The 12,612-nt window shown below is 45.6% G+C and overlaps 1 protein-coding gene across 1 annotated transcript in view; it reads left to right on the forward strand.

The window, feature by feature from the left end:
• Window positions 1–8,290, forward strand: part of SUSD6 (sushi domain containing 6) — a 68,399-nt gene extending 60,109 nt beyond the window's left edge. The window contains exons 4-5 of the mRNA XM_007942326.1: window positions 5,722–6,149; window positions 8,265–8,290. Of these exons, the coding sequence (XP_007940517.1) occupies window positions 5,722–6,149; window positions 8,265–8,290 (454 nt within the window). The remainder of the gene's footprint in view (window positions 1–5,721; window positions 6,150–8,264) is intronic.
• The last annotated feature ends 4,322 nt before the right edge of the window (window positions 8,291–12,612 follow it).

Consider the following 12,612-nt stretch of genomic DNA (forward strand, 5'->3'; position numbering starts at 1 on the left):
TGGAATCCCCCTGCCCCTATAATTAACTGGTAAGTCTATTAAAAGTAACTGGCTGCTTTGACTGACTTAAGTGGAAGGGAGATTTTCACTTCATTGTTTACCTGTTTAAACTTTATGGCGTTGTCAAAGAGGCAGGGAGGCCATATATTCTGACCTCCTCTAACCCCATAAGAGGAAGAGAGAATCACCATCAGTAGCCCAAGGCCTACTCCTGCGAGGCCAGATATGCTGCCTCCCTCCAGCCCTTTCACCAATCCTGGCACCAGCCATTCCTCCCACAGCACCCAACACCTCTCTGCTGGGTTCAATAATTTGCTGCAGTGGCCACGTAGAACTCACAGATTATGGGGTTTATTAGGGAAGCAACAGGTTACAATTCAAGTTCAGGAACACACTCAGTTTCTCTCAGGCCACCATGTCTCAGCCAACAGTCTCTGTCAGTCTCTGTTCCAGCAGTGCATCTCTCAGTGTTTCAGCAATGAATGTCTCTCACGTCTCTCAGCCAGCAGTGAGAGATTTCTTCTGCCTCTAGGAGGGTTCCTTTTGAGCCTGGCAGAGTGGCAAAGTAACCAATCCCAACATCAGAATTCTATACACTTGAGAGAAAGAGAACTTCCTAGAAAATTACTTGGTGTTGCTTCCAACAGAAATACCCCAAGTGGATAACTTTAACAATCAGGAGCTACTCAGTTTCTCACAGTAAATTCTGCCACAGAGTTTACAAAGACTTAGGGCTGGAAAAGCCATACCAGGTAATTTACTACACCGCAGGCATGTACACGTACTACTTTTTTACTTTCCATGCCCTGCATGTTTCCCTTTCTTCCAAAGATGACTGAGCCCTGTTGTGGGTGCCACTTCTTTCATCCTCACAGTAGATACACCATTTGAATAAATTAGGAGGTAGAGATTTTATATCCAAGAACTGACAGGGAAATTTAGAACTAATAACAGTCTAGCAATAATAATAATAGGGTCTAGTAATGGAATGCCAGTGTACAACCTTGAGTATATCCTACCTGAATTTAGAGACCATCTCAAGAATAGATTTAATGCATTGAACACCACTGACTGAAGACCAGATGAGTTGTGGAATGACATCAAGAATATCATAAATGAAAAAAGCAAAACGTCATTAAGAAGACAGGAAAGAAGAAAAGACAAAAATGGATGTCAGAAGAGATTCTGAAACTTGCTCGTAGCACATAGAGAAGCTAAAGCAAGTAGAAGAAATGATGAAGTGAAAGAGCTGAACAGAAGATTTCAAAGGGTAGCTACAGAAGACAAAACAGTATAATGAAATGCCCAAAGACTTGTAGTTAGAAAACCAAAAGTGAAGAACATACTTGGCATTTCTCCAGCTGAAAAAACTGAAGAAAAAATTGAAGACTTGAGTTGCAATATTGAAAGATTCTGTAGGCAAAATATTGAATGATGCAGGAAGCATCAAAAGAAGATGGAAAGAATACACAGGGTCACTGTACCAAAAAGAATTGGTTGACGTTCAACCATTTCAGGAGGTAGCATATGATCAGGAACAATGGTATTGAAGGAAGAAGTCCAAACTGTGCCAAAAGAATTGGCGAAAAACAAGGCTTCAGGAATTGACAGAATACCTATTGAGATGTTTCAACAAACAGATTGCAGCACTGGAGGTGCTTACTTAATTATGCCAGGAAATTTGGAAGACAGCTACATGGCCAACTGACTGGAAGAGGTCCATATTTATACTCATTCCAGAGAAAGGTGATCCAACAGAAAGAGGAAATTATCAAACAATATCATAAATATCACACACAAGTACAGTTTTGCTGAAGACAATTCAAAAATGGCTGGAGCAGTACATTGACAGGGAACTGCCGGGAATTCAGGCTGGATTCAGAAGAGGGCATGGAACACAGGATATCACTGCTGATGTCAGATGGATCTTGGCTGAAAGCAGAGGATACTAGTGTTTTATTGACTATCCAGAGGCATTCAACTGTGTGGATCATAACAAATTATGAATAATGCTGTTGTTGTTTGGCACTGTTGAGTTGTCTCTGACTCATAGCGACCCTGTGCACAGCAGAATGAAACACTACCCAGTACTGTGCCAGCCTCATGATTCTTGCTATACCTGAGCCCATCGTTGCAGCCACTATGTCATTCTATCTCGTTGAGGGCCTTCCCCTTCTTCGTTGACCCTCCACTTTACCAAGCATAATATCCTTCTCCAGGAAATGGTTCCTCCTGACAACATGACTAAAGTAAGTGAGACGAAGTCTGGCCATTCTCGCATGCAAGAAGTATTCCAGCTGTACTTCTTCCAGGACAGATCTATTAGTCCTTTTAGCAGTCCATGATACTCTTAGCATTCTTCTCTAACACCACAACTCAAAAGCATCAACTACTCTTCAGTCTTCCTTATTCATTATCTGGCTCTCACATGCGTAAAAGGTGATTAAAAATACCATGGCTTGGGTTAGATGCACCTTAGTCTTTAAGGATACATCTTTGCTCTTCATCACTTGAGAAAGGTCTTTTATAGCAGATTTGCCCAAGGCAATACGTCATCTGATATTTTGACTGCTGCTTCCATTGGTGTGGATTGTGGAACCAAGTAATATGGAATCTTTAACAACTTCAATCCTTTCTCCATCCATCATGAAGCTATTTATTGGACCAGTTGTGAGGATTTTTGTTTTCTTTATGTTGAGGTGTAATCCATACTGCAGACTGTAATCTTTAATCTTCTTTCATTAGGAAGTGCTTCAAGTCATTCTCACTTTCAGCAAGCGAAGTTGTGTCATCTGCATATTGCAGGTTAACGAGTTTTCCTCCAATCCTGATGCCAGTTCATCTTTATGTAATCTAGTTTCTTGGTTTATTTGCTCAGCATACAGATTGAAGTAGTATGGTGGAAGGATACAACCCGGATGCACTCTCTTCCTGATTTTAAGCCATGCAGTATCCCCTTGTTCTGTTTGAATGACAGCCTCCTGATCTATGTACAGGTTCCTCATGAGTACAATCAAGTGTTCTGGAATTCCCATTCTTCTCAATGTTATTCATAATTTGTTATCCACACAAATAGCACTGTGTAGAATGGGAATTGCAGAACACTTAACTGTGCTCTTGCGGAGCCTGTACATGGACCAAGAAGCAGTCATTCTACAGAACAAGAGAATACTGCATGGTTTAAAATCAGGAAAGGTGTGCATCACATTTAGGTTTTATTCTTTCATCATACTTATTCAATCTGTGCACTGAGCAGTTAATCCAAGGAACTGGACTATATGAAGAAGAATGTGGAATCAGGATTGGAGAAAGATCATGAACAACTTGGGACCCGCAGATGACACAACTTTGCTTGCTGAAAGTGAAGAAGACTTGAAGCTATTACTGATAAAGATCCAAGACTACAGACTTGTATGGATTACACCTCAATATGAAGAAAACAGAAATCTTTACAACTGGACAATATCATGATAAATGGAGGAAAGACTGAAGTTGTCAGGGATTTGATATTACTTGGAACCACGATCAGTACCTGTGGAAGCACAGTTATGAAATCAAATGATGTATTGCAATGGACAAATCTGCTGCAGAAGACTCTTCTGCAAAAGAAGTGACATCAAAAACAAAGATGGCACTTTGAGGACTGTGGTAGTTCCGTTTGTGTGTCAACTTGGCTGGGCCTGGTCAAGTGGCTGGGCAGTTGGTGGTAGTTATTCCCTATGATGAGAATGGCAATCAACGCCATGGTGGGATCTACCACAAGCAGCTGAGTAGCTGCCTCTGGGAATGTGGTCTGCTTCCTGTATTTAAGGAGAAGCCTTGGGAATGGTCTCAAGCCTGTGGCACGCTTGGACCCTGCATGTAACCATGTTGTCGCTCAGCAGCCTGCCACGCTCTGCCGACCTTGGGACTTACAATGCACTTAAGTTAATGGCCGGCCATGTGGTTTGGTAACATCAGGACTGTGCCTTTTTACTTGTCAACCTTGGGGCTTCTCAGCCTCAGCAGCCAGCAGCTGTCTGAGTGAAGAATTGCCTCTAGCTCCAGTGGGCTGGGAGCAGGAGGCAGAGCTGGACCCCAGGGTTGAGGGGCTTTCACCCAGCCCCTAGAGCCTGGCACTTTGACCTTGGACTTAAAGCCTCCAAATTGTAAGAATAAACTCCTGTTTGTTTAAGCCATCCCATTTGTGGTATATTCTTGTCAGAGCAGTACTAGGTAACCAGAACACATAGAGACAGAAAGTAAATCAGTTATTACTTTGGCCTAGGAGCAGGGGGAATGAGAAATTACTGCTTAATGGGTATAGGATTTCTGTGTGACATGATGAAAATATCTGTAAACTAATAGTGGTGATGATACAACGTTGTAAGTAACATTAATGCCACTGAAATGTGTACTTGAAATGGTTAAAATGGCACATTTTATATTGTGTGTATTTTACCACAAATAAAAGTAATAAAATGAAAATCTAGGGGTGGTTTGGGGGAAATTAATCTGAATCTAATCCTGAGGACACTGTCAGACAAATACAGATTGTGGAAAATTCTGAGAGACAGCTGGCCTGAACTATTACAAAAATGTCAATAGCATGAAAAAAAGAAAAAAAAAAAATGAGTGAACTATTCTAGTTTGAAGGAGATGAAAAGAATCCTGGTAACTAAATACGATGCATGATCCTTAATTAGGTCCTGAATTGAAACGAAGACAGCAATAGCTGAAATGGATGTACTTTTAGACAGTTGGGAATTTTTGTATTGTAGTCATAGTATACCAATGTTAAACTTCTTGGATTTGATGATGGAGTTATATAGGAGAGGAATGTCCTTGTTCTTAGGAGGTACATGCTAAGTAATATTTTCAACTTACTTTCAACTGGTTCAGAAAAAAGTGTGTGTATGCAGATACATACATATGTACACACAAAAGTGATCGAAAAGAAGGTGTCTGCATAAATAAATCTTACATCATGTCGAGCAAAAAAGCAAGACACACACACAGAGACACACAAAAATGTAGTGTAGTCCCATTCGTATGAAGATGGAAAATGGGCAGAATTGAACAGCAGTCTTGAAGAATTTGTGTTTAGGTGGTGACACTAATAAAATAAAAAGCAAAGAATGATTTCCATGAAAATCAGGCTAGTGGTTACTTTTGGTGGTAAGGAAACGAGAAGTGATAGAGACAGGTCCAAGGCTGTCTGGGGTGCTGACAGAGTTCTCTTTCAGTGTTACCTTTGTGATCAATCAGTGAGCTGTGCATTTTTCTGTGTGTTCTTTCCTATCTCTGTGTTGTAATTCACATATAGTTTTTAAATAGTTAAGCAAAATTTAAAAAAAAAAAGTAGCTGAGACAAAAGAACAGATTACTTCTGATTTCCAGTCCCATGTCTCATTCAAGACCCAGGACTCCCTCACTTTCTTCTCCTAGCTATGCTGAATGAATGGCTTTATTTCTGGGTTCCTAGGTTTCTAGTTTTGCATGGAACCAAGTGCCGGGTGCCCAGAGGTTAGAGACAGATGGAGCTGGAATTCAATACAGCTGTGTGACTGTGAGCAAGTTACTTAACTTCCCTGAGCCTCCTCAGCATTCTAGCTGAATTTCTGTCTCAGAGGGCTCCGGTGAGGACTCAACTGTGGCAAAGTGTGTAAGAGCACTTAGAGCTATTATTGATCTGTTACTTATTTAAATTCTTCTCTTGTTCTTTTCCTTCTCTGGATCCAGACGTGACCAGGGGGTGTCTGGGGACCAGGTCTCCATTATGGTGGATGGCGTCCAGGTTGCACTGCCGTCATATGAAGAGGCTGTATATGGCAGTTCCGGTCACTGTGTGCCGCCCGCTGACCCCAGAGTACAAATTGTGCTGTCAGAAGGGTCTGGGCCGAGTGAGAGGAGTGTGCCGAGGGAGCAGCAGCTGCAGGACCAGGGCGCCTGCTCCTCTGCGGGTGGAGAAGATGAGGCCCCCGGCCACTCTGGACTATGTGAAGCCTGGGGCTCCCGGGGCTCCGAGACTGTGATGGTGCATCAGGCAACCACCTCTTCCTGGGTGGCTGGCTCAGGGAACAGCCGCCCCATACACAAAGAAGCACCAGATTCTGAGAACAGTGACATACAGAGCCTTCTATCCCTCACGTCAGAGGAGTATACAGATGGTAGGTGGTCTGTGCTGCTGATGAATTATAAGCTGCAGAGGGTCCTTGCTGACCATGAAGAAAGACCATGAGCCTTTCTGATAATGACCCCCACTGACATCATTGGGGCCAAGCAAAATAGCACCTGGGGTAGGAGAGATGGTCTCTCTCTTTTTGTGAAAAAGTAAGATTTCTCTCTCAGAGCTCCAGGGAGGGCTTCAGGCTCTTTATAGGGAATTGTTGTCTGTGCATTTTGAGTCCAGAGTCTCATAGACTGTTTATTCATGGCCACAGGCCTATACTCAATTAAAGGCTGGATAGCTGGTTGGGGACAGAGGTGTCTGTCCTTTTATTATAATTTTTTGTTTCTGGAAGGCAAAGAATGACAGGGTGGCTTAGGATCGTATTACAGAGGAAACAGGAGCCTTGACTCTTTCAGAAAAGACAGCGACTTCATTTTAAATAGGAATAATAAGTGCCAGGTACTGTGCGCATTGGTTTTCTTGCTCTATCGCAGTTAAACTTGACAATGATTTTGAGAAGTAGGTATTATTACCATCCCCATCTTACAAACAAGGAAACTTGAGGCTTCAAGCAAATAAGTCACTTGCCTTCTGTTAAGTGGCTGAGCTGAAATTTGAATCCAGACAGTCCTGGCTCCAAAGCCTGTGTTTATAAGGTGTCTTGCTGCCTCCCAGAAGACTTGAGCCCCTTTGTGACAAAAAAGCCACAAAGTAAAATTGTGGGAGCTCTGGTAGTGTAGTGCCTAAGACATTTCATTGCTAACCAGAAAGCTGGTGGTTCAAACCCACCAGCCACTCCTCAGAAGGAAGATTAGGCAGTCTACTTTTTTAGTGATACCGCCTCAGAAACCCAAGGGTGGTGGGTTCTCTTTGAGTCAGAAACTACTCGACGGCAGTGAGTTTGGTTTTGTTTTTGCTAAAGCCTGGAGAGTTTGACTTTGAGATTGGTGTTATCTCTGTGAAAAATATCTTCAAGTGGAATCCCAGTGTGGTTCAGGCTGCAAAATAAAGCTAGATGCTTTATTTTCACCTGTGAGTTCTCGTGCATTTGTAAAGGACCCCTAAAATAGCCTTAGAAGAAACTTCATGCTTCCTGGGAACCCTGGCACAGTGAGTGTTAAAGGTTTAGAATATCTGAGGAGTTGAACATTCTTAAATGCAGATCATGTTTATGGAGTTTCCTGATTACCAGCAGCATGCATTCATTTTTCTTGGTTGGATATAGAGATAGGAAAGGGCCATTTAATAGCTGACCCAGGTTTAAATGTGGAAGCCAATCAGCCCCATGGACAGACGTACTGTGAGATGTGCCCAAGCACAAGTCTCAGGCCTTACCTTCTCGAAAGGGCCAAGATGATCCCCTGCACTTTCCCTTCTCCTCCCTGCATTGCTTTGTTCCATGTGTCTTGTGTCTGGTGCTAGGTTAGGTCTCAAGGATGATGCAGAGAAATATGAAACATGCTCTTTGCCTGGATGAAGTGGTAGTCAGTTGGGAAGGTGGGACCTACACCTGAGAAATAATAAGCCAGAAATCGTAGCATCTGTGTCAAAATGAAGGGTTCAGAAAACAAGGCACGTTGAATGTCAGAAAAAAGCAACTCATTGCAGGCCATGTCTGAGCTGTCTGGGACCAAGAGGCCATAGGGAGGCATGACTTTGAGGCATCAATCTAACCCCTTATGATATGGGAGGAGATTGAGACCCAGCAAGGGGAAGTGATTTACCTGAAGTCACACAGATGACAGACAGCATTGAGGAGGAGGTGGGACTTGAGCAGGACTTTGGGACCAAGTAGGATGAGATTGAGGAGTGAAAGGAAAGTGACCAGCTAGATAGAACTGGAGCAGAGAGGAGTGTTCAAGTTGGAGGAACCAGAAGGGGTTTGCATGTCACATTGAACATTCAAACTAACACATAGGCAGTGGGAGAAATGAGTGGAAAGGCCTAAAAAGAAGAAGAGTGGGGGTGGTTAAGCTATCTAGAAGTACATGGCAGTAAGACATTTCATTTCTTTAGACTAGCAGCTGCCTGGAGACAGTTAAAGTGGGATCATGTATGCTGTAGAGAGACCCATGTGTGCTAACTGCTGTTCTCTCCTTTCCTGCTCCTGCAGATATTCCACTGCTGAAAGAAGCCTGAGGGCTGCTGCCAGCCTCTCTCCTTTCTGCGATGGTCCTCTGCCCTTCCTCCCTCGCCCTGTGGGTTTGAGCACCTGTGCTCTCCAGCCACCTGCCCGGATACCTGAGCTACCACCTTTGTATCTAAGTGTCTCTGAGGGCCTGCATCCCTCCTAGCTGGAAATTCAAAGGAAGATTCTTGCCATCTGCCTGCTGGACAGCTGGAGGAGCTGGCTTTTTGCCTGGCCCTGCCCTCCCATCTGTGTCAGGGACATATTTGAATGTGCTGGATTGAACCCTTCCTTTCCCTGAGCCCTTGGGGTCCCCTCTAGCCAGCTTTTTGGTGGCAGCCTCCACAGCCTGCGTGGACCTGAGTGCCACTGTGTTTACTCGTGCCTTCCCCCTAACCCATCCGGTTTCCCTGTCACATAGGCTTGTTGGTGTCCTACAAGCCTAAATGGCTGCACTGCTGCCCCTTGCCCTATGGGAGGCTGACCTGGGGTCTAGCCTGTTACCTTTGAGGGCTGGCACTGCTCTCCTGGGTAGGAGCAGATCCAAGATGAAAGCTCTGTAGTCAAGTGCCTCTCATTAGGGCAGTTTGGGTAAGAATCACAGGGCCCTGGGATTGCTGACACTGGGAGTGCATTTCCTTGGCCGATTTGGAAAATCATGGCGACACCATTCTGGCTCCCAGCTGTCCAGCTCAGAGGCATAGGCTCTTGGCCCTGTTGGGGTGAGAGTGCCTGAGAAGCGTCTAGAAGATCCCGAGGGAGGGAAGGAAAGTGGCTGATAATGATTGTCTTCCTAATATGCAACTTCTCACTTCCAGCATCAGCCTTCCAGCCTCAGTTTTTCCCTGTGTCCCTGGAGCATAAGTGGAAGTTCCATGCTGCCTTCTGGGTTTTCTCCCAGGCAGCTCTGGTTTCCTTGCTCCCCACAGAGGCCTGAGGCAAGCCATCCCTGAGACAGCAGAGTAGCTCAGATGCCATGGAATGCCATCTGGTCACTGGCAGTTTGGGCAAGTTGCCCCTTCTGAGTTCGTGGTGACGGAAGAGAGCCTGAGAGGCACAGACTGTGCCCTGGGCGGCTCCTGCAGCTCCAAGCCCCCGTCCTGAGGATCCTCCTCACCATGGTCACGTGCCTTAGTAACTGTGCCCAGGAAGAGGCTGCTGCTTGCTGTGTTGCTGCTTTTCCTCCTCCTGCCCTTTCCTGCTCACCCCTCCACACATCCCAGCTCACAGATGACTCCCTGTGTGCTCTGACAGCCTGGGGAAGGGCTGAGGAGCAGTGCCCATGCATCCCCGAGCTTGCTGGCCTGGGGTGGGTGAGTGGCTGTGCAGCATCCTGACTCAAGCACCTTTAGACCGAAGCCCAGGGCACAGGGTCCTCAAAGAGCCCCAGGGTTGGAGGAGTGGGCTTGGTGCTCCAGCTGTTTGTGCTGGGGGGGGGCCTCTCCTCGCCCTCTGCTGAATGTTAACAAGGCTGGGGCAGAGAAGCTCAACCAGGCTGCTGTCATCTCAGAAGATGTGGCATTAAGGAATTTTTTTTCCCCTTTGATATTTTTTGAAGCACCAGGGCCTGGAAACTTTGAAGCTGACCCTGTGCTGCATGTTTCCTCCTCCTCCTCTTCTTCCTCTTCCTCGTCTCCATGTTTGGGGTGGTGAAAATAACAGAAATCCCAGGATAATTTCAGTACCTGACCTAATAGGGTTAGCTCCAGGCCTGGGTGGCCTTGAACATTAGGGGCCTGGCCTTCTCTCAGCCAGCCTCCTGCCTCTGCTTTCACACAACGCACTTTACTACCCGTCATTCCCTGGCTTCTTGCACCCACACGCAGTCTTCCTTCCTCTCAGGGTAAGGCCAGTGCCTGCTATGCTCCTTAGCCGCTCCCACACGTTTCTCCCCTTCCACATGGGAGCCCTCTCAAGCTGTGCTGAAAGCCCAGGCAAGAGATGAGCAGGTTGGTGAAGGTGCTAGAACACAGCAGCCGTCTGAGGGAGATGAGACAGACTAGTTGAGGGCCTGTCCTTGGCCTCAGAAGAGGCTGTTTCCAAGGACATGTCTGCCATCAGCTCCTGGCACTGGGCCCATCTGGATGGTGTGGTCCCTAACAAGCCCAGCTGCCTCACCATACAGGGGCCCTTGTCTTCCTCCAAAAAAAGAAAACAGGGACAAATGAGGGGATCTTAACGCTCACTGCTGAGCCTTCAGCTTTTATTCTCTAGTTTTCCAAAATCTGAATTCTAGTCTAGCATATTTAAAAAATGGAAGATCTTACCCCTTTTCATCTTGCTACTCTGATTTTTTCCCCTGAAGAGATTGCACGTTTTTGTTTTGCATTTATTCAGCCTGACTTCTAAAGCCTCCTTCCACGTACCCTCCATTAACCCCACCCTGGGGGTGACAAGTCCAAACCTGCCTGTCTGGTAAGAAAGAAAAGTCAGAAAAAAAATCAGAGCCCCTCCTCGTCACTGGCTTTGATGAGGCCCATCTCGCCAAGGCTCCTGTGCCTGTGGGGGCAGGAGCTGAAATCTCAAACTGCTGCTGACATCTAGGACAGCTTCCCACAGCTATTTCTCTTTCCTCAAAATCAACTTCTTAGCCATCAGCCATATGCTACTTTTTGGGGGGCTTCTGGGCTTTGCCCCTTGCAGAGGATTAGGGCCTCCACAGCTGCGTGGTGGTTGGGACTGGCTGAAAGACAAAGGCAGATGGCAGTCCTCTTGGGAAGGAGGCTGCCAAGGATCCTGGGCTAGACGGGGCAAATACTGTGGCCACAGCTCAGCTTTCCCAGGCTGACCTCTTGGGGAGTCCAGAGAAGGCTTTGTCCAGGAGAAATGGTCAGCACCAAAGGACCCTTAAAAAATTCTTTTTTGCACACTTGAGCTGACTCAATGCAGGTTTCATGCCCTGGTGACTTGTGGTTGCATTCTAGCGACCTTCAAGGGCCGGTATAAGGTGAAAATCACTTCAAATCTCCATCCCTTTCAATGCCTTAGTAGGTTAGCGCTGTCTTTCACTGTTTCTGTGTTTTGTGTACTGTGCTCCCATTTCACTGGGTGTGAACTGTGAAATGGGCTGAGTCCTGGCCACTTAGTGAGTTTGTTTGGTGTTTATAAGACATTTCAATTTGCATTGTACAAACACTCCCATCTTTAAACAAAACCTGAGCTAATAGTGTCTTCCCTATTCATCTTGCCCTTCTCCCACCCCCAGCTTTAAAGTTCTGTGGGGAAGCTAGATGGCAAAACAGACAAAGGTATATTCTTCCTGCTTCATTAGTGGTGGCGCAGGATAGATAGCGCCTGCCTTTGTTCCTCTCTCAGTCCCAGCTGAGCTCTCAAACCACTTGCTTCCTACATAACAATGTCGCCTCCATTTCTGGGGAACATCCTTGCATAGAGAATGGAATATGCTGCAAACATTGCTACATCCCCACCCCCTTTTTCCCTCCTTCCTCAAAGAGAAAAGGGCCTAGAAGGGGAGTGGCAGACCAGCTTCACAGCTTGATTCCAGATGTGTTTGCCAGGGACAATGAGGCTGAGAGCATCTCACAAGCATGCTGGGTCTTCTGGCTCGGCATTGGGACAGTCATTACTGGTGCCCCAGTGAGGGACTTGGAGAGTATTTTGCTTGGCGGATGTTTGGTCTGAGTGGTACAGTAGCTGGTTCCCCAGAGAGGGGGAGGCAGCAGGCCCAGCTTTGCTGGGAAGGCGCTCTTCTTAATTTCCAGTTGAAAGCCTAGTAGAAATTTGAATGAAAACCTCAAGATGGAAGCCTCTGCAGAGCTAGCTGGAGGGAGTGCAGGGGGCAGAGCAGGCAGATGGTCGAGAAGGGAAAAGAGAGGAGCAAGGAGTAGCGGGGTAAGCCGCTACACCTGCCCTGGTTTCTTTCTGTTGCACCACTATGGGATCCTTTGCAGAATGGTACTCATATATAATAGTTTAAACCAACACATGCATAATCGACTCTGTGCAGGATGTAACTCAATCAGTTTGGGTTTGCTTTATTTTATTTTATATATATATTTTTTGGTATCCTGTACATTGCAGTGGGTGTGAAGATAGTATTTTAATATTTGTACAAAGTTTAATTTAATTTTAATTGTTCTGTGTATATAACTGCATTTCTAAATAATAATAATAATAAAAAAAGTTCTTATGAAGACAGTGTAAGAGGTGATCCTTCCAGAAAGTTTTTGATGAAACCCTAGATTAAAAAGAGCTTTTGGGGTAGGAGCTCGTGAAAGAACAAAGCACTGACTCTGGAGAGGATAGGACAGGGAGGTAGTCTGTGACACCAAACAGACGTGAACACATTGCCTCTCTATTGCTCCTCCTAGCT

The sequence above is a fragment of the Orycteropus afer genome, unplaced genomic scaffold (assembly GCF_000298275.1).
Source record: "Orycteropus afer afer isolate SDZICR_OR568_19922 unplaced genomic scaffold, OryAfe1.0 scaffold00088, whole genome shotgun sequence".
NCBI lineage: Eukaryota > Metazoa > Chordata > Mammalia > Tubulidentata > Orycteropodidae > Orycteropus > Orycteropus afer.